Genomic DNA, 21893 nt, shown 5'->3' with positions numbered 1-21893 from the left:
GCCTGAGTCGTGTTTTTGGCCACTTGATGAATGTAACTCCATACTCTCCTTTTTAGCTTTGGCCTCCAACCGTTCCAGGAGAAAATAACTTTGAAGCTTCACCAGCTAAGGCCTAACTTTGTGTGTCTGCCATTTGGTGCTAGGCAGGTGGCATAAAGTGAGCTTACTGTATCAGCTTTTTTTGCTGGAAACATCTACTGGAAATGGGGTTGATGAATGTGGAATTTGTTGGCCGTCCAACCAAAACACAACTAAAGAGGCTAACTAAAAGAAGTGTCATAGAGCTAATGGGAACTACAGAGTTGGGTAATAACTTTTCCCCACCACAAGTGAGCCCTTTCACATTACATGTAGTCATTTAAACCATGGTGAATATAGAAAATATTGATTAGAGGAGCTTAAAATACAAAGTTTTTAATACACACACATTCCTTTGCTTAGTTTTTTTCTCTTTCCTGCGGTTTCTCTGTCCCCATTTCTCTCTCTGGTGTCTCTGAAACTCTTCAAGTGCTGTGGCTCTCATTTGATCTGCAGCGTCAGACATCTGGAGTATTGCTCCACTGAAACACCTGTTTTCAATTCAGGCAACCGACAGAAACATTTGATTGTTTCTTACAACCAGTCTCTCGCTCTCTCTCTCCTTGACTCACAGGCTATTTGTTATTTTTAAGCTAAAGTACAGCTCTCCTATAGGTAATAGATGGAAGAATAATTTGAACTTGATTAAGACCAATTGAGAGGAATATGCAGTGTATGATTTTCCAGGTATTATGTCTTCAATTTTGGCACCTATAGCTGTTGAATAAGGTTGCTTTCAAATAGATTCAGTATGTTTTGAGATTAAATGGAATGAGTAACGTCTGAATGGTAAACTTTTACCCTTTTTAATTTGATGGAACATTATTTAAAACCCACAATAAAATAAATGTTAAGATATTGGAATTAAGGCCATATGATGTGGCTATACAGGAATGCTTTACATCATGCTAAATTTAAATACAATTTGAAATATCTTGCGGATTAACAAGCTATGAGTAAAACTTATTTTCTGGCAAAATATATGCACATTTTATTTGGTGTTGAACAAGTATGCATGCATTGAGTGCAGAAAGCCCAACCACAGAACAAAATAAATCACTAAACATAATGAAGTGAGAATAAAGCTGAAGAATGTCAGTGGCGGCTTCGCTGCCAACTCCCTGAAACACTTAATTATGCCTAATTGTTTAGAGGAAAGAACACACACAGAGGCAATTAGGAAGGATATGCATGGGCAACTCTTCACAGGGAAACAGCGTTTAGGCAAAGAATAACAAAGTATGATGTTTGCACATTCCATAATACTAAGTTAAACTATATGTGTGCAAATAAACCTATGATAGAGGCTATCACTGCATGTATTTGATTTTAACACTGCCTACTCAGTGCTATACAGGACATATATCTTTCTCATGTCTGACAAATGTATGCATTGTATAGTGTAAATACAAAAGTCATGTTTTATAAAAGGCAAATAAATATCATCAAAAACAATATCAAATACCAACTCCTACTTATGAAATTTTACTACATATAATTGTATGTATAGCTCTTTCATGACTCTTTTAGAGCTTTGAAGGGATCGCTTGCCATTTTGGAAATGCATGAATATAGTTTGAGTAAGGCTAGATGAGAAAATTGATACAGCTCATATTGGTGAGTGGCATCTATCTACTTTAATTCATCCAGAAAGTGAATGAGCATATGTCCCAAAATATCAAACTATTTTAAAATGCCTAATGATATAATACAAAAAGGTTTGTTACATACAGTACGCAAGTTAAATATGTGCAGGAATAGAAGGATATACATATTAACCGACTCATACAAAAGTAGGCATGCCAATGACACACACACACACACACACACACACTTATATACACATATATAAGCACCACTGCACATGTATGTACACACACTCACACATACTGTACACACACACTACACACACACACACACACACACACACACACACACACACATCAAGCCAACACCATGAAGAATTGGTCACTGCTCAACCAGCCGAAGTACTTCAAGCAAAAGCAGTACTTATGTATGTTAATCATACCCAAAAGGGATTTCACAATAAAAGTCATAAAAGAGGTGATGAAACATTTAAATCAATAATATGACAAAATATGTGTAATAGATGAATAACATTGTTTTTCATCTAGTTTTCTCTCTTAATTTGGTAAATTGTTGAATCTGCTCTGCAATTCAATATTGTGCAAAACTGTCTTTTTTCACAAACTGTATTAATGACAAAGGCTTCATCCCTTCTTGGATCACACTGCAACCCAGAGGATTGAAATGTTAGTGCCGCCCTCGTGTGTTATCTGGTTAACCCGTCCGCGGATGCAGTCCAGAGTAACATAGATCGCTGTACCGTTCTGGACCGGAAATGAGGCCCTCAGCCCGATACTGGCCCACTCGCTCCCTTCAGGCATATATCCAGACACCTGTTGAGCCACAGGACCCGCCTGCTGGCCCTGACCCCCAACCCGCTGCAAAGTGAGTTTTACAATATTGCAGGAGTGTATCAGCTTCAGGTTGAGGGCTATGTTCGCCGTCCCTTTCTCGTGAAATATAAAGTTCTTCTGGCTGTTTGGCTCCCCCGAGCGTGCCAAATGAAGCTGTAGCGTGTCCGGGCTGATCTGCTGGAATGACAGTGGCTTATTCCTGACGGCTCCAAAGGGCAGACCAGTTCTGGACACTGTAGCAGTCAGGGCTGACGACACAGCTGAGGGAATCCAGATAAGACTCAGCATACTGATCCCGGTGCTGTCCCCAAAGTAGCGGATGTTGCACTGGGACGGAGATGTGACCTCGAAGCTAAGCGTGTCCCCGCTAGCTACGCTCACAGCGCCAGAGAGGGTGATGGAGGTGTCCCTGTAGTTGACGCCCGTCTTGAATGCTTGCATCGCCTCCTGGCCAGTCCCGTTGCGGTTGGTGTAGGCAATCAGGGAGAAACCCTCTTGAATGCAGGTGTGGCCCATAGAGTAAAGCGCCTGTTGGAGGACGAACTTTACAACACCACTTTCTGTGAAGCGCACTCCGCGGTTGTCGTGGGTTACAATGATCATATACGGGTCCGACACTGAGGTCATGCGGAAAGTTGGGCGGTAGCTGGTCTGGTAGTGCGTCAACAGGGACATTTGTGCCGTCATAGCTACAGCACCGGTGTCATGTGACAACCAGAGCAAGCTGAAAGAAGGGGTGGTGATATCATAGATGTGAAGATCCTTGCTCTGGTTGCAGTGTTGATTCGGACTCTTAAGTAGCAGAGTGAAAGTTTGGTTCGGCTCCACCTCGACTCCACTGCTGGTGCTGACACCCTGGAAGTACTTCCCGTCCGGCTGTTCGATGCGAACACCACTGAGGTCCCGGCCCTCTTCCTCCTGGCTCCCATTGAGCCTCATTCCCACCTGAAGGAAGTTCCTGCAGCTGTGCTTTATCGCAAAGTTATGATCCAACCACACCAGGCCATGCTGCAAAAACTTCACCTGCCCCGCCTCGTTGGACAACAGATCAATTCTCTCTTTGCCTCGGATGTTTAGCTGAAGTCCGGGGAAGATGTGGGCGCCAGAGGTCCTCGCAGGGGGAACTGCCACATTGGCCCCCCAAGACTGGGAGAGTCGGCTCTCTGAAGGCTGGCCGCAGACAGAGTCACTGATAGCCGTGCAGGGAGAGGAAACGGACTCTCCATCACAGTCAGAACAGGCCTGGCACTCCTGCAGCTCCTGGTTGTAGAAGTAGTCGTGACCACACAAGCCCATCATTGCTTCTCTCTCAGAAACTCCCAGACACCTGAACCCCCCTGTGGGGATAAAGACCAGAGAGAATAGAGAAACCAAGGAGTAAAAAGGTGTAAAGTTTGTTCTAAACTGAAAATACTAAGAGGGAAATGATTTTATTCCACTACAATAAGAGAATAAACTGCTTTAAAAATAAGCAATATGTTGAACTCACCTGGAGTATTAAGGCACTTCACTCGCTCTCCACAAATGTTTGGTACTTCCAGACATTCATCTCTGTCCTGCAATTCATAAATTATCATCATGAATACATATTGTTTAATTTACATTTTAATGTTAACAATAGGTTGTACTGAAACTGCAGATAGCAGAGTTTAGTTTTATTTTGATCAGGGATGAGTATAAACATTTACACTCCAAATCAGCTGTTATGTTTGCTGCCATATGCTTGAAAACCACTGAGTGATCAGCTGAAAACCCATTCACACTTTTGGGTGCAGTGGGTTGGTTTTCACACATTACAGATAACATCAATATAGAACAGATGTGCGTCATACCATTGTGAAAACCGACCACAGTGTGTTTAAAATATAGCTACAGGGGTCTGTGAACATATCAGTATTTTAAATGACTATACCTGGCACATCCTGTCTGCAGTAGGAGAACACTGTGAGATCAGAAAGAAGCCCGGTGGACACATGGTGCACTTCTCACACTGAGGTGGGTCCCTCTGAAAATCACAGAACTCCTCCTTCCCACAGGGTGAAGGGCATCCCAGCAGAGGTTGAGGAAAATGAGCCTCTCCGACTACATCCATCACCTTTGAGTCCATGTCCATTTTGTGCACGGCGGAGGACTTCTGCAGGTGGCTGCGGGCCTGGCTCTGCAGACCCGCCAGGTGGCTCTCGAAGTAGCTCTGCAGCTCAGCCTGCAGACCCTGGAAGGAAACCTGTTTGACGGTGTCTGAGAGGAGGCCGTACTGGGCCTTTACCACATCCATCTGCTCATACATGCGCCGCTGCTGGTCCAGGATCTCCCTCTGCTGGGACAGTAGCGCCTCCTGTTGGTCGGCGAGCTTCTGCTGCAGGTCGCGGATGACCATCTGCTGGCCTCGCAGGGCCTCCACCAGCTTTTCCTGCCCCTTTGCCAGCTGGAGGTGCAAGATGAGGGCATCTTCTGAGGGAACTTCATTCTCCCCTGTGGGGAAAATGATACAGAATGAAAGATGGGATCAGACAAGTGCTTATTGTTAAACTCTGTAGTTGAGAAAGTGATTAAATGAGATTAAGACTCTTTCTGCAAATAATGCTGGAACAAAGTGTGAACACCCAGTGACCCCACTTTATTGGCCTAGCTGGCAAGTGCAATGAAAGTTTCCTGTATGGACCAACATCAAAGCACATTTTCTGGACAACTGACTCAGAGACATTTTTCCAGTCCAGTTGCTCTGCAGTTATCATTTTTGGACTGAAGGTCTTCCTTTTGCTTTTAGACCATAATCCCATTTTGCAGATCACTGGTGGAAATAGAGGATTCAAGTCAATAAAGAGTAACATACATTTGGGGAAATTATAGGCATACTGTTGTCAGTGCAATATAATTCATCAACTTCTTTTGAAGCTTGTCACTCAGCCAGAAATATCACACTGTGGTGCGAAATTGTGCATGATATTTTGAAGAAGTGAATCCTATAACTATATAACCACAACGGTTAACATTTTAGAAGATGATGATGATAGCAGACCTGGCTTGATGTCACATGTGAGCTGGACACCCAAAGGCGCGCCGCCAAGTTCCGATGACGGATATCCAAGCTCCGGAAAATCTCCCAGAAACTGTGCGGCTCTGTCGGACAGATGGACAGGCTGGCTCTCCTCTGAACTACATCCCTCTCCCACACAATACTTTGCTCGAGCTTTTGGCCGTATCCTCAGTGGCAGTCTGCACTCGATCCCTCTACAGTCTTGGGTGTCATTAGTGGGCTGAAGTTGTTTCACAAGAGCGGCGCAGTCCGCATCGGTGCATCGCGCAGGTAAAACTTCAGGCGCTTTTATACGTGCGCCGTTGCCGCTGTCACTGTGCCGCACGCGAAGTGTCTGGACAGCCGGATAGGCTTCCGATGCTGCTCTTGGAGAGCTCGGGTACGCATGGTGTTGGCTGGCAACTACATGCGCCGCTCTCCCCTGCGTTGTCGGGTTAAACTGCCGCGGCGTTCTAAAGGATCTGCTCCCCGGACAGTGCGCTCCGGTGCACGGTCTTGGATCGCCGGTTTCCGCGCCGTAGCAGTGCGTCCCCCGGCAAATCTCTGCGACAGCTTGCAGTGATATCAAAGACAGCAGCAGCAACAGCACTGGTGTTAATAAAACCATTTTTGCGTCAGTTCTATAGCTCTCTCTCTCTCTATCTGCAAAAGAAGAAACATGCGAGTTAAGCTTGAGTCCCAAAGAAGTCCATCACTGATCTTCTCCTTTCAGATGAAACATCTCTGTCACAACTGAGAACAAATGGTATCACCTTGCCACAGAGACTCTTGACAGAACATTACCTTCAGCAGGGTTCGGTGAGACTGGCTTTCCCGACTCTCAGTACGGAATAAAAACATTAGACACACGCATAACCACTGGCTCTCTCCATGCCTGACGCACTCTGGGGGCTTCTGCACTACATTGTCTGTATGTGGCATTCCTAAGACTTAATTAGCATCAGGTTTCCCCGGCCACAAATTAACCCTTCCCCTTCCCTGTTCTCCACACAGGAATTCCCCATTGAGTTTAAAAAAAAAAAAAAAAGAGTTTTCTAAATCGAAATATTGGCTCCCATTTTCATTTTAAAAGAAAAAAACAAAGGGAGATTTTATCAATGGGTTGCCAGAATAATTGTCTCTAGTCCTGTCATCTTTTTTCCTGATGACTGTCACTTTTCATTTTGCTCACAGTTTACTTCCCTATGACCTTATGACCATCCAAGTTGTAGAAAGTGTCAGTGTTTTTTGTTTAGCACATCCTAAATGTTGAGACAGCTGCTTGTCCTCAACCCAGTGTCCTTCAGGTTACGGTGGCCTTGTCAACACAAGAGCGCCCCTCTTTATAGAAGGAGCCAACAGAGGTCAAACTTTTGTTGAAAGGACCTATGGCAGAAGTCAGGAATGTGAAACCCACAGCTGTTTTTTTGGACCCTCTCATTTTGTCCATGTCCAGCGGGGGGGTTATCTGAGGCTTATGTGTGCTGGGATGTTTGTAGTTTGGCAGGTTCTGATGTCAATTTTTTTGTTTGATTTTATTTCAATGTCAGGCAGGTAGGGAAGCTAATTTCCACCAAGAAAAGAAAATAACGAGGGGGAAAAAAAAAGACTGTTATGAAGTTGATTTATCTTCTTTAATAATTCAAAAAGTTGATTTATTGTCTCATTATTTTGACTCGCAATGTGCACTTAATATGTCATACTGTATTTGTGACATATTATCCAGCACTTTTGTCTTAGTTTTTCATAATTTAGAATTCTTAACAAAACTTTGAGTTAGCGATCTAGCATCTCATAATTTTGTCTTAATTTTGGTTTCTCATACTTTTCTCATAATTTTTTAACTCAATGTTTACTTAGTATCTCAACATTTTGACTTATCTTATAATGTTCACTTGCTATCTCATGTTTGATATATCTCATAATATTGACTTATTCTCTCAAAACTGTGATTTATTTTCTTAAAATGTGGACTTACTCTTACATTTTTTTCTTCTCATTTTGATGAATATCTCTTGTTGTATACTTAATATCTCAAATTTGTGACTAATCTAATCATTTGCCTTTAGTTTTTCATAGTTTTGAATTATTAGTTCAATATTTTCTAGACTTTGTATCCCATAATTGTGATTTATCTCATCATCTTTTACTTGGTTTCTCATTATAATGTATTCTCCCATAATCTGGACTAAATAGTTCATAATTTTTGATTTATTATGTCATAATGTTAACTTAATATTCATTTTGCTTTACCATGAGTATGTTTGGGCAGGAATGGGCCTCCATAGTGGCAAGTTTGACTCATGTTAATAAAAACAAACCACAGTTTCATTGTTTGTTGGATTCTGTTGGCAAATCAATCCTGCCAAGCAGAGCAGGAGGGCCTGATTGGAAACTTCAATTAGTTGCATACACAGAAAAGATCCAGCTTACTGTTGGTGTAAACATGCAGAGTGGATCTACAAAGAAAAGAAGTGGTGCAGGCTGGTAGCATGAACTGCTCTCCACCCCCCACTGAGCTGAAATGTATAGTACAGCAGAGTACAAACAGAGGGCACTACAACACTCCTGATGCATCACTGTTCACATCATCACTGTGAAGTATATTTGACAAATGCTTTATCGTTTTCAGAGGTGCCCAGTGGTTTTGTCATTATCACCCCATTTTCTTTTAGTGCAGAAAAGCCAGAGAAAGGATTTTAGAGGTGTGTCGGAGCACTCTGATTTAATATGATGGATTCTAATAGCTTAAAAGTATGCCCTCTCTTACACCTCACACATTAACATCTGGGGTTCTGCAACACTTTAAAACCCAAATAAATGAGGATTTGTTTTGCAACCTGTAAAGGTTTGAAATTGCAGCCCCTGCTTTATTTGAAATGCACAAAATAGCTTCTACACTTTCTGGGCCAAAAACATGATTTATAGCCACTCTGTTGGACCACCCTCGTGACTGAAGAGTGACTGCAAAGACACAACAAAGCAGAAAAATCACCCCTCTCTTTGCTGCCGTGCTTGACAACCGTTAATCAGTGTATCTACTTGAGAAATGTTCTCAGAGGCACCGGTGGGCTCGTGTTAAGGAGATGCTTGCAGCTAATGTAAGGCTGCCTATGGTGTCCATCTGTTTGTCAACCCCTGAGAGAGGAAATGAGGGTGTTTTGGGACACATGCCTGTACCCCGACTGTTTGTTTAATACATCACGGGTCAAGAAAAGCTCTTGGATGCGTTCAATGTGACTTGGTTTCCCCCTGTGGTGCTTGGCTTCACTGTATGATGACAGGATTTCGCCACAGAGAGGGTGGTCTGCCTTTCCCAGTGGAGCTGAGGCTGGTATTTGGGGGGAAAATAGGACACAGAAGTGCTAATAATAGCAAAATAATGCAAATGCATAGTAATGCAAAGTCATATTTTTCTTTTTAAACAGATTAAATGAGTGGAAATGAGGGCAAGCTGTTCTTTTAAGCATCATTTTGCACCATGATCCTCATTTCACAGTACTTTTTGACCTTTTTCTTATATTTTGACGCCTCTGTAAGCTGAGGAGAGATTTAAAAAAAAGAGATGTGAAATCTTGTTTTTTTGGCCTCCCAGGTCGACTCTCAAGGAGAAATGCAAATAAATAGAGCTATCTGTGTCTGCCTGGTCAGATAAGAGCCGGAGGCTATTCATAGCTTGACAGCTTGACTCTCCTTGGTCCCCCCCCCCCAAGATAACCGACCTCATTGCAACACACCAGTGTCTTATGATATTCCTTCCTGATTTTAAGCGCAGAAAAAACACTTATTGTTTTTGAAAGTTGTACAGCAAATACTGCTAAATGTTATGGATCTGTCTAGAGGCGACACTGTGTTTTGCAGAAGAATTTAGATCACAGGAACTCAGCTTGAGTCTGGTGTTCACTGCTTTGACGTGCCACATTACCACTCCTGTCTAAAGTCTAATCTAATCATTAACCTAGACCGTCCCATTCCTTGTGCTGAATCAGCCGTTCCCTCGATCCCACCGAGACCTCTTCCAAAAACTTTCACATCTACTCAAAGGCTTGTCAATCAGCACCATGATTGGAAGTCACAGCAAACTTGACTGCAATTTTCTCCTGATCTGTCTATGTTTAAAACACTTGCAGTACAGTGTATATATGGAGGCTGTCAAGGGGGACGGCCCAGCGCTGCCAAGACAAGAGTGTTGTGAAAGTATTGAGCTTTTGGAAGGAATGCAGTGACAGGTCTGGACCTGAACTTCCGCATAAAGCAGGAAGAAGTCAACAGTCAAGAGAGCCAGATGCAATCCACATCAACACACCCAAAACTGCCTGTATACAACTTGAGCTTTATTAGAGAGTAGTATTTAGGGGTGAAACTGATGTCCATGAAGCTGTTATCTTGAAACTAACCGCTGAAACAAGGATTAATACATTTAAAAAAGGTGAGTTACATCTCTGCTAAGTTGGATGTTGTACCTTCAGTTAACGGAAAACACCCATAGCTGCTTTCCTCTGAGCGTACGTGACTTTGACTATATGAATATATGAATCCTTGTTGGGCTGTCAAATAAATGCTGGAAGGACCATACAAATGTTCATAATACAGATTGAAAATCTTAGACATCCTGTCAAATTTTGTGATTTAAACCCTCCTCCTAATACGATACAGACTTTTAAAGTTGTTAAATTATGGTATGATAGTAGAAAAATAAAACAAAATGGCTATTGTCACCCGGGATGGTTTTTTTACTCTCGGTATAAGGCTTAATTAGGTTGCTGTACAGCGATAAGGTAGTCATTGGGCTATTTTAATATAATGAAAAGGGTGTTAGTTCATCTGCTTTCCAACTGGGTGGACCTGGCTCTCATTTCAGACTGCTGTATGACTCAATAACCCCATGAAACTGATAGGGTTGGCCTCTTATTTTAAAGCTAATAGTGCTGTCACTGATGATAGGAACATAATGTACATTTGGCTTTTTGAGATGAGATTAAGTCACAGGAAAAAAAGGACTGGATTACTTATAAACTGCATATCACTGCAAGAGTCTACTTGGAATGCTGGAGTAAAAACCTTTTAGCTGACAGTTTTCTGATTTTGAATGCTGACGAGGCCAGAAAACGTTGCAATATATGTTTAGACAGACTGTCCAATGACTCATATGCAGAGGGGATTTGATGATTATTTTCCCCATGTAAATATAACCTTAGTGGAAATAAGTGTCCATATTTGATTTCTACAAAAGCACAAACTCCCTTCAGCAAACATACTATCTTACTGTATGTATTGTTAAATGTCGGTTATGATTCTTAATGCTCTTCAGTGCTTTGTTTCTGCAGCCGACTCCCTAATTTGCCTACTTTACTGTATAGTACATCCAGTTCTGTAAACACATCTGCCAAAGACCCAATTAAAGTTATTCAAGCCGAGTAAGAGAGGGAGTTTCTATACATTATAGTAAACATGCTGTTCTTCTATACAGCCACTTAGGGTTGTTGTCTGGTTTCTATTTTCTCGTCTGAAACTTGAGTGATGTGTGTGGACTTAATATGTTGAGAAATATCTGAGATTATTTAGGATTCGTTTTCTGGAGGAATGTAGAAGTCGCTTGCATGCAATATTTTTGTCTTTGTCTTTCTTTGGATATCAGAAACAGAATGGTGTGTTTTTACAATGCATTGTGCGGGTTTGAAAGGGCGCCAGATTTCATGCCAGAGTGTTACCAGTAATATTTGTAAATGCTGACAAATGACATATTTTTAGAGTGGTTTCAGGAAAGAAAATAGAAATGGGGCAAAGAGGCAGCGGCATACTTTCATGATTGTCTTCCTTCAGGCTGCAACTTTATCCAAAGTAATGTGAATATGAGCCCAAATACTTACTTTGTTTGACAGCAAATGCAGTTATTGAAGGGAAATGAAATGATCCCATTATTCTCTCCATCTCACTTTGCAGAGGACAATCTACACTTGTCATCAGTTTGTGCAATTTCAATGGAAAAGTCAGCTCACTTCAGAGCACTTTATGCATCAGTAATGGTTCTTTCAAATAGCATTAGTGATTGCCAAACTCTCACTTCTAACTATGAAGGTTTTCCAATATTGCTGACACAATCTTTTGCATGATTTCACAACAGATCCACGTTATCCCTTATACCTTGAGCCATGGACATGTTAGGAAATGAGCTTATTTGCTTTCTTGCTGAGGGTTTGATGACAAGATTGATACCACTCACATCCATCTGTGTAAAATCCATCCATCTGTGTAAAATATGAAGCTAGAGCCAATAGATAGTTAGCTTAGCTTAGCATAAGGACAGGAAATGAAGGGAAACAGCTAGCACGCTCTGTCCTAAGATTAAAAAAACAAACAATTTACCAACACTAACAATTATATCTTGTTTGTTTAATCAATAGCCAGGGTAGCTTGGCTGTTTTCTAGATGTTATGCTAAGCTAAGCTAATTGCCTCCTGGCTCTAGCTTCATCATCTGAATCTCATTCAGTCAACAGTTATGAGTATGTCTACGATATGAGTGTTGTCAATCTTTTCATTAACTCTCAGCAAAAAGGCAAATATGCTTATTTTTGACATTTTAAACTATTCTTTTATGTAAAACAACTAGCCTCTACTGATAATCGTGTATGGTTGTAATGACACCAGCTTAAAGTTAACACCTTTTCTGTGGTTCTCTGTGTTCTGTTAACAACACCTCAGTCACACCTACAGTTAAAAAAAAAGAAGTATAATACTTCTCTAAGTTTAATGTTGATGGGTGGAGTGAGACATGAATACAATCGTGCATTTATGTGCAGAAGAAGTAATTATGAACATCACAAGAACAGCACAGCAACTTTTGCCTTTGTTGTCAAGGTCTGGCCAATGCTACACTCTCTCTGACTTCTCTTTACTGTACAAGAGTTGGGAGTGCTTCATTTGATGCATTTGGCCTCTAAAAGCAGCTGCCAGAGAGTGACCTGACTGACACTAAGTTTTTCCCTTGTGTGACTTTAAGAATACACATTATAAACGGTCACAGTGTTTAAGTGTTCTATGTGGGTTGTTACAGTGAGGTCTGTTGATTTGTGGTTGTCATGACACTACAGAAAATCTGACACCACGGGAAGAAAAGGAGAATGAAAATAATTAAGGAGTGGTTATATAGTATTTTATCATTTTTGAGACTGCAATTGCTAAACGTTATGTTATGTTAGAATAGAAGAGATCTTTGTTGTCATTGTTTTCAATAATGAAACACAGTTTAGCAGCTGCCAGAATGACAGTATAAATAACAAATATAAAATAGCAAAATTGAAATAGTAAAATATTTTTAAAAAATCAAGATAAATAACAAAATGTGAGGTGACACTATATACATATTGTTTTGTAATTATGCAGAATGTCACATACATAGGTCCATGTAAATGATGTTTTCAGACAATTACAATGTGACATCATGTGAGTGAAGGAAACGTGAGCATTAAGGTCTTAGGTGGCTGCTCGTTTCACCATTTCATAAACGATTTCAACATTGCAAGTGGCAGGAAGTACACCCTTTACCACTTCCTCCTAGGGCAAACCATTCTTGTAGAGGAGTGGGCCCACTTGCTACAACAGTTAGAAAGACCCACAAATACACTAGTCATATAGGAATAACTGCACGACATGCAAAGAAGTTTAGTCATTCTGGAAAATACTTAGTTTTTTTATCTACAGCACAAACTCATTTATTGAATGAGAAGATACCGTTTTCATAAGCTTTAAACCATACATGCACATGCCATCTGTTAGATGTTGGAACAATATTGATCCATTTCACATTCAAATGAGAAACATCATGTCACAGCACTGTATGAACTCTTGCCTGGAACACAATCAATCACTCTTGTCTCCTCTGCAGGGTGACTGAGGGTTTGCCCCGAGTTTCTTATTATGTTTTTGATTAAATCTCTGAAGATGTTTTCTTTTGACTAAACAGATTCCATAATGTGATGAGTAAAAGCAGCAAGTTACACTTTGTTTGAGATAATATTTTCATATCGTATGTACCATAACAGCAGGGGGAAAAGTGAAGACTGACGATGTAGTTATGTTAACATTTTTCTGAGGGAGAGAAAATTGGTTGAGTTAATCCAATGAAATGAATGAGTGGGTGGAGCTTATTTTAGTTTTGAGATTAGTGGCTAATGGTACAATAACAAGGAGGCCTATAAAAAAGTGGGTAAAAAGTGTGCAGTCACTATGTGGTCTGTTTGAGATGTGCAGATGTCATAATAGCCCATATATTGTTTCCTTACCTTTAACCACACCAAACTGACCCCAGCTTCTTCTATAACCAGAACACAATTTCATATTCAAGTATAAGTGTATCAAATCTTACAGCTAAACATAACCATGATTACTCATTATAACAACCCAAACTCTGAGTTTTGCAGACCAATGGTGATTTTGTGCTACAAAATTAGTAAAGCCACACTAAGGTATCTCAGTTAGCCGTTACTGTTCTTACAAAAATACAGCCGCGCTCATAGCTAGACTGCTCCGAAGTCATAAATAGTATTGTCTTGAATCATGTTTTGTTCTAAACTTTACACAAAGTGTTTGGATATGAATTAAAGTAAGTAAATTAAGTATTGTACAACAATGAAAACTGGGTTTGCCCTTGCTGACAAAGTAGGAAAGCTGAGGCTGATTATTGATGCAGGTATTTGGTCATAAACCAAATGACCAAAAATGTTCACTTGATGATGGCGCAAGATGAAAAGTCAGGAGATCATCTGGAAACCATCAATGTCCATCAATGTCCTTTTTTTTTTTTTTTTTTGACAATCCATCCAGAAGATTTTGAGATATTTCACTGGATAAGAGGAAACTTTGACTTCATGGAGGCACAAGAGGAAAAGTCAAAAGTCAATGGAATTCATCTTCTGAATGAAACACCAAAATAAAACTAAAACACCAGAGTGGTTCAGCAGTCAATGCAGCTATACTTTCTTTTGAATGTCTTCAATCAGAATAGTATACCCTTACAGACTCAGTCACTGTCTGGCACGCTGATACAATACAGCACATTACATTTCTGGAATTAGTGAAGTTAAAACCCCATCAAAGCCCCACTGTGACTGAATGAACTCCCACTGACACCTCCCCACTACTGGTCATGTTCCACTGTAAGAAAAACAGGGACTCTGTTTTGACTGCACATTCTAGCCCATCATAACATTTGCTCTGAGAAAATGGGGATTCAAATAATACATGTGTGAGAGTCAGCATACTGTACATAATTACAGATTGAAATCTCAAGTGGATCTTCAGAAGTTGTTTTCAGGAAAAACAGTCGTTCCACCGGCTATTTTGCTACTTTAGACTAAAAAATATCAACGATGTCTGGATTAAACTGTATGAATCTGAAGCAGTCAAGTTTACGAGCCTTGAGACTTGATCAGCAATTGATAGCTACAATAAGCAAAGTATACAGCATGCATATGTTTTTACTATCGATCGTTTCAAATTTTTTACAACTTAGCATGTTTCAGGGATCCATTTTTGTGGCCATGAATTCAGATTTTAGTTCTTTAGTACACAGTATTTGAAATTAATTGGTATTGTCTCAATGGTTGAAACAAACATTGCACATTGTAATCATGTAATGTCAGTGCATGATTTCAACACATGGTATTTAATGACACAAGACTGATTGCAGTGTTGAGTAAGAGGATCTTTTTTCGGCTTAAAATAAAGTAAAACTTGTGGGAGATGCCCTGCTCGGTCAATAACAAAGTACATTTTACTTCTGACTGACAGAAAATACAAAAATGAAATATTTCACTCTCCAACTCAACATGTGCAACAAGACTCAACACGTTCCGGTGCAAAATGAATGCCTGGAAGTAATGCATTCTTACTTTTCTTCCTTCAGTCTGGGTTGGAGATGTTTTGCATGATAGCATGGCCTCAGGGCACTAAATACAACTGCACACATTTCAAAGTAAAGTACTGTGTCTCACCACTGGCTGTGTAACATGCATGTGTATTTAACAGTTGTTTCACCGCTCGGATGTGTTTACCTCTTCATTCCACACATTCCTTCACTGTCATTCGTCATGGCAACCATATCCAATCAATTTAAAGGTCCTATGGCATGAAAATGTCACTTTATGAGGTTTTTTAACATTAATATGCGTTCCCCCAGCCTGAGCTAGAAATGGCGATAGGTGTAAACCGAGCCCTGGGTATCCTGCTCTGCCTTTGAGAAAATGAAAGCTCAGATGGGCCGATCTGGAATCTTGCTCCTTATGACGTCATAAGGAGGAAGGTTACCTCCCCTTTCTCTGCTTTGCCCGCCCAGAGAATTTGGCCCCCCCATGAGAAAGAGAGAGAGACATCATGGCTTTCAAATGAGCAAAGTGGCAGTTGGTCAAGGCCACACCCCCACCTCACCTCTGTCCTCCTCAATAGCTACAGACACAGAAATGGCACATCCTAAGGAAAGCTCATTGTGGGACTGGCTCTAGTGGCTGTAATTCTGCACCAAGGCTGAATTTCGGGAAAGAGACTTCAGATACAGTATTAGGGGACCACTAAGGCCTATATAAAAGAGACTTCAGATACAGTATTAGGGGACTACTAAGGTCTATATAAAAGAGACTTCAGATACAGCATAAGGGGACCACTGAGGTCTATATAAAAGAGACTTCAGATACAGTATTAGGGGACCACTAAGGTCTATATAAAAGAGACTTCAGATACAGCATAAGGGGACCACTAAGGTCTATATAAACGCATCCAAAAAGCAGCATGTCATAGGACCTTTAAACTCTTTGCTTCCTTGCAGCACCAATCAATACATTGATAGACACGGTGCTCCAACAGTGATCTTTGAGTTTTTCTTTGGTGTCTTACACTTCTGTTGTTGCTTTAAACAGATGGACGACATTGACGCCATGTTCAGTGACCTGCTGGGGGAGATGGACCTCCTCACTCAGGTGAGCTAAGACGGTCGTCATGACAACTACGGTCACACAGTTTTATTCCAGCACTTCACTCCACATCTGGAGGCTTTTTCTTCTATTTATTTCCCTGGGCCCTATTTAATTAATTATCACTCATTACTTATTATGTAAGTAGTATTGTACCTCATTGCTGTTTACTTTTGAGACAGAAATATGTATCTAATACTAGTCTTTATAACATAAAATCTATATGGATAAGGATTGGATTTTTTTAAATGTTTTTATTATTATTAGCAATGCTTTTTTTATTAACATATGTATTTTCAATGAGTTGCTCAGAGCCGTTTGTAAAGAAATGTACTTACAAATGTCATTGCTGGAATAAAAGCAGGCAAAGGCAAAACAAACATCAAAACTAAAGAAAAAGAGAAAAAGAAAATGAAGAAGTTAAAAAAGAAATTAATTTTAAAAAGGACTGGTAAAATGTGAATCCATTTTAAAGAGTGGATGGAATCATAATAGCCTAGAGTTGTATATGGAACAACAATAACCTTTTGGTTTCACTTCGTTTCATTGGCCTAAAAAATGATTTGCAAAAAGCAGGTGCCATTTAAAAAATAATTTGAGTATTATTAATATTAAACAAATTTTATAAATTTCCAGTGTAAAGCACAATAGGAACTTACCTTTTTATGCTGTCACAGCACAGAGTGTATCAGATCGTCATTGTTTTTGCAATAAAAATAGGTTTTAATGAACAATATTATACACATCTTTCTTGCAACACGGATTGGCCTCAACAACATGGTTTCTCCAGACTGCCCATGGTTAATTCTCTCCCCTTGGATAGACTTTTCTTCTTCGACGACAAACTCACTAAAACCCACCATCGATCACCCAGACACTCTAGACTGGCAGACACAGCGTCGGTGGGGTGGGGGGGGGGTGTCACTCTTTTGTGGTCATTTAACAACCATAAATTACACTCTCTTCTGCAGGGGAGGTCAAATGGCATGAACCAGCTAGAGATTACACGTTGTTTTTCTTTGTGAAAAACCTTGCTGACCACTTTAATGTTGTTTTCCAACCCACCCGTCATTTTAAATCACTTCTACTTTGTCGGGGGGCTTAATATAACACATAAAAGCTCTTTTAGGTGTAATACCTAAAAACAGATGCAAAATTACACGTGTAAACATTCTACTTTCTTACATAATGTTTGGGGACAGTTTATGTTTCAGAATGTGTTGTTGATTAACTCGCTGAGCCTCTGGGGGTCTGTACAGATATTATATCCATGCTCTTATAAACACACTGCCTTGTTCATTCTTCCCCGCAGAGTCTCGGACAGGAAACAGTACCTCCTGCGCCTCCCCCCAGTACCAACAAGGAAGTCAACTACTCTATTGGCTATACTGACCTGAATGGTGACTTAACATTTTGTCTGTGTGTAGAAATACTTGAAAGAGCTAAGTGTTAAACTTTTCCACGATGACTCTCCACAACGCTGCAGTTGTGCAACAGCAGATTATATATTACATGTTTCAGTTATCTAGAAGATGATCCAGATTACTGGCAGTGACGTAAAAGAGGTAGAAATTCAGCATTCAGTTGCTCTGCAGTGTATCTGGCTACTGTTGCTAGATGAAGCTGTAATTACTAAGTGTGTACTCTGGCTTGTATGGGCTGTAACACAAGCAGGTTAACGTTAAAGCAAGGTTGCAGCATCTGTTGTCATTACTCTAAAGTCTCCCCGTCCCTGGTCCCCTGTATGTCAAGTACAGTGCTTCAGTCCTGTCAAATACATAATAATAATAATGTATTTTATTTATGTAGCGCTTTACATGGTACTCAAAGACACTTTGCAGTAAAACCAGCACATATAGCACATTAAAAACAGATAACTAATAAAACCAACACATAAAACAAGCATATTAAAAGCAATTAAAAACAATAAACTATCTAACTATCAGGTGAGAAATGTAAGACTATTGTATGTGGAAAGCTAATCTGAAGAGGTGTGTTTTGATTAGTGATCAGGCTAATTTGCTAATTTGTTAATTTTCTCTTCCCCACAATTTGGGGGGAGAAAAAGACAAATCTTCCTACATCTTACTGAATGCCAATTAATCGCAATATAAATCTATAACCTCTAAGCTGTGCTTTAAGCTAAATGCTAACATCAACATATCATCACAATGACAATATTAGCCTGCTGATGTTTAGCAGGTGCTGTTTATGTGTGTGTGTTTTTTTATTCCACAAACAAATACATTCCACAAACACAAAAACAACCAACAGAACAAATACATGACAGATCAGGTCTAACCATCAATTAACAACCACACATCACAAGATAAAATAAATATAGAAACAAAAGAAAAGAAAGACAAAAAGCTATGCAAATTAAATCAATGAAAAAAAAACTAACAAAAATAATAAGGTGCTTGAGCTTTCTTCCTTATTGACAACTCAATTTTTCAATATGATCTTTCAGAGTAATCAGAGTGACAGAAAAAAAGGGCACAAAACAAAAACAAAATTTCCATAAAGAAATAAGACAAAGAACCAGTTTGAGTTTTCGCTCATTCAGTGACTCTAATCAGTGACTCTAATGACTCATGTCATTAGTTTTGCAGGTATGTTATCATAAACCAGAGTAATAGACAAATCATCTAGACTATACAGACATCTAGACTATACAGACATCTAGACTATCTATCTATCTATCTATCTATCTATCTATCTATCTATCTATCTATCTATCTATCTATCTATCTATCAGAGTCCCTCAATGAACTGGAAGACTGCGATTTGGATGCGCTCATGGCTGATTTGGTGGCTGATCTCAATGCCACGGAGGAGAAATTTGCAGCACAAAAGGAAGTTCTGAAGGTGCCATCACTCCCCCCACCAGACTTACCGCCACCACCTAAGGGCCTGAGCACCCACCCTGCCTCCTCCCTCGCTTCCCCGGCATCACCAGCGAGCAGCACGAGCAGCAATGTTAGCACCCCGGCCTCCTCCACCGCCTCCCCTTTACCACCTCCGCCCCCTCAGGTCCCAAAGCCTACAAAGGTGAGTAAGCCATTGTACACTTTGTAAGATGAGAGCAGCATTTCTGTGATGACCTTTTAACCTCTCTCTACTTCTTGGAACTGGTCCAAAATGTACGAAGTGAGAGTTTTAACCAATGCTTGTTGTCAGAGTTATAGAGAGTTGATTTTGGTTAGTACAGTTTTCAAGGAAAATGCAACAATATGGGATGACAGTGAAGCAGAAGAGAAAATGTCTTTCTGTGAGCATTGGTAGGCCCTTAAAATGTGATACGGTACACAAGAGCACATGAAGCAGAGAGAGGCAATAATGTCATAATCTCTGTTTTATTGGTGGCGTGTCTTGGTTTACTATAAGAAAGCGCTTCCTGAGCCGTGCGTGACAAGACAGTTTTACATCAAAAGCATCACCAGTTCCCAGCATATACATTTCTAGTGATTTCTTTTTGTCTTTGTGGAAATGGGAAGAGTGGTATTGCTCTTATAACAGTTGGACGGTGAGATCATGGCGTAGTTGTTCCTGGATGGAGGCATCTGTTACAGTTACAGAGACCTGTGAGGCGAAACAGCAGAGAGTCTGTCTGGAACAGATCAAACAGTGAGGCAGGAGAGAGTAACAGGATCAATACCAAAGGTTGGAGAAGGGGGGGTAAGATGTGGCAGTGGTGGGGTGGAGGAGGAGGGGGGGGGGGCAAAGCCAGACGGGAGCTTATTGCTTTAGCAGGGCTTGTTACCTCATCCTTCTGAGGTAAAAACACCAGCTGTGCTGAGGCAAAGAATGCGTCATTGTTAGGTAGAGGTGTACAAGTTCATTAAAACTGCACTGTAGGCAGGATAGGATTTTAATGTAAAAACACACCCAAGTTATAAACCAAAGTAAAGCATATCCTATCCTTGCTAATTGAGATTTATTAGATTAGATCTAATGTCCCAAATGGAATTCTTCCACAAATGGGAAATGAAAATTAAACACTACATCTCCTGAACAGCATTAAAGTGCTACATCCGCAGAAATGAACCTGCCAGAGTTACGAGAATTAGATGAGAATGTATATACTGTATGGTAAATTTGAAGCTACAGTCGGCTGCCAATTACCTAGCTTAGCATAAACTAAAAAAATGTTTAATCCGTACAAAAAACAAAGTGTAACAATGACAAGTTGTGTTCTGGAGCAGTAATCTAACCAAATAGGCGTATTTTCCCAGGATGTCAAACTATTTCCTGGAGTTACTACATGATTGTGTAGTGTGCGGTTTACTGAGTATACTAGTGTAGCTTTAACACAATGACACCATGGTAGAATATATCCCACTTATGCTAGATTATAACTAATGGATGAACATCTATTCTGCACTAAAACATAACTTATTATTGTTTGCCCTATTTAGGAGGAAATGGAGGCGAACATAAAAGCAGACAAAATCAAGCTTGCTCTTGAGAAGCTCAAGGAAGCTAAAGTGAAAAAGGTAAGACAACCAAACCCTGAAGTGTACTCCTCTAATCTTACATCCACTGGCAACGGTAAACTTTAAAGACATCGTGAATTACGGCTACATGGACTTCACTGTAAAAGACGTAATCATCAAAGACAGTATGGCTCTTTCTTTTCCTTTGGGAGAGCCATCAATCACGGTAATGGATGGCTACCTTCATCCAGCCAACGTCCTGAAGGACAGCGCCGTTTCCCCTCTTTGGGTGATATGTGGAAACTTTCTCATCTTCAAAGCAGTCAACAAAAGCACAGACATGTGGTCTTGCATGCAAAGCTTCACACCAGGATGTGCAATTTAACACAGAACTAAACTAGTTCCATTCAAATGTTATCATAGGTTAAGTGACTGATGATATGACTGCCAAGTTCTACACTTCTATTCATGGCTGCATTAATGACCTGTTTCCCTAAGACAATAATTATTAATTATTATATTATTATTATAAATTCTTAGAAAAATCTAAACTTACTGTGTGTGTGTGTGTGTGTGTGTGTGTGTGTGTGTGTGTGTGGGTGTGTGGGTGTGTGTGTGTGTGGGTGTGGGTGTGTGTGTGGGTGTGGGTGTGTGTGGATGCTGAGGAAACACAGACCACTGGCCACTTTCACAGGAACATCTGTATCAGCGTTGTTAGACGCAGAAGAGCAAGGTGCACTCTCAGTGGTTGCAGCAGAACCATCTGTGAGCAGAGGCTTTTCAGATAGAAAAAAGCTTTCAGATAGACATGTTCTGGAACATGCTTTCGACACGGATCACATATTTTGAAGATACCTGCTTTGCATTAGGAAGTACTGTAAGAGGGAAAATAATTTGATATCCAGTGACATTTCATTCAACCACATGCCAAACCCATATTGTTTTCCAGTAAAGGT

The 21893-nt window shown here is 40.4% G+C and overlaps 2 protein-coding genes across 2 annotated transcripts in view; one reads left to right on the top strand and one right to left on the bottom strand.

The window, feature by feature from the left end:
* Positions 1 to 2026: 2026 nt before the first annotated feature.
* Positions 2027 to 6467, bottom strand: nell3 (NELL (neural EGFL like) family member 3). The gene is made up of 5 exons (XM_078281029.1): positions 6340 to 6467; positions 5539 to 6198; positions 4432 to 4991; positions 4009 to 4075; positions 2027 to 3856 (listed from the first exon to the last, which is right to left on the bottom strand). Exons 2-5 carry the CDS (start codon positions 6161 to 6163, stop codon positions 2325 to 2327), a joined length of 2784 nt encoding a protein of 927 aa, XP_078137155.1. The 5' UTR covers positions 6164 to 6198; positions 6340 to 6467; the 3' UTR covers positions 2027 to 2324.
* A 3269-nt stretch (positions 6468 to 9736) lies between these two features.
* The window catches only part of apbb1ip (amyloid beta (A4) precursor protein-binding, family B, member 1 interacting protein), a 26476-nt gene continuing 14319 nt past the window's right edge, over positions 9737 to 21893 (top strand). Inside the window, exons 1-5 of the mRNA XM_078281265.1 lie at positions 9737 to 9964; positions 16448 to 16507; positions 17814 to 17901; positions 19260 to 19552; positions 20920 to 21057. Coding sequence (XP_078137391.1) covers positions 16448 to 16507; positions 17814 to 17901; positions 19260 to 19552; positions 20920 to 21057 — 579 coding nt within the window. The 5' untranslated portion in view covers positions 9737 to 9964. The remainder of the gene's footprint in view (positions 9965 to 16447; positions 16508 to 17813; positions 17902 to 19259; positions 19553 to 20919; positions 21058 to 21893) is intronic.

The sequence above is a fragment of the Sander vitreus genome, chromosome 22 (genome assembly GCF_031162955.1).
Source record: "Sander vitreus isolate 19-12246 chromosome 22, sanVit1, whole genome shotgun sequence".
Taxonomy (NCBI): domain Eukaryota; kingdom Metazoa; phylum Chordata; class Actinopteri; order Perciformes; family Percidae; genus Sander; species Sander vitreus.
Note: the sequence above shows the minus strand (reverse complement) of the source record. Positions and strands in the feature narration are given on the sequence as shown.

Excerpts from the sequence above, each read along its gene's own strand:
- nell3 (XM_078281029.1), bottom strand. The coding sequence starts at position 6,163 with ATGGTTTTATTAACACCAGTGCTGTTGCTGCTGCTGTCTTTGATATCA. Across the intron at positions 4,076-4,431 it reads CTGCAGACAGGATGTGCCAG|GACAGAGATGAATGTCTGGA; the intron begins GTATAGTCATTT and ends TATGAATTGCAG. Across the intron at positions 3,857-4,008 it reads GAAGTGCCTTAATACTCCAG|GGGGGTTCAGGTGTCTGGGA; the intron begins GTGAGTTCAACA and ends TTATCCCCACAG.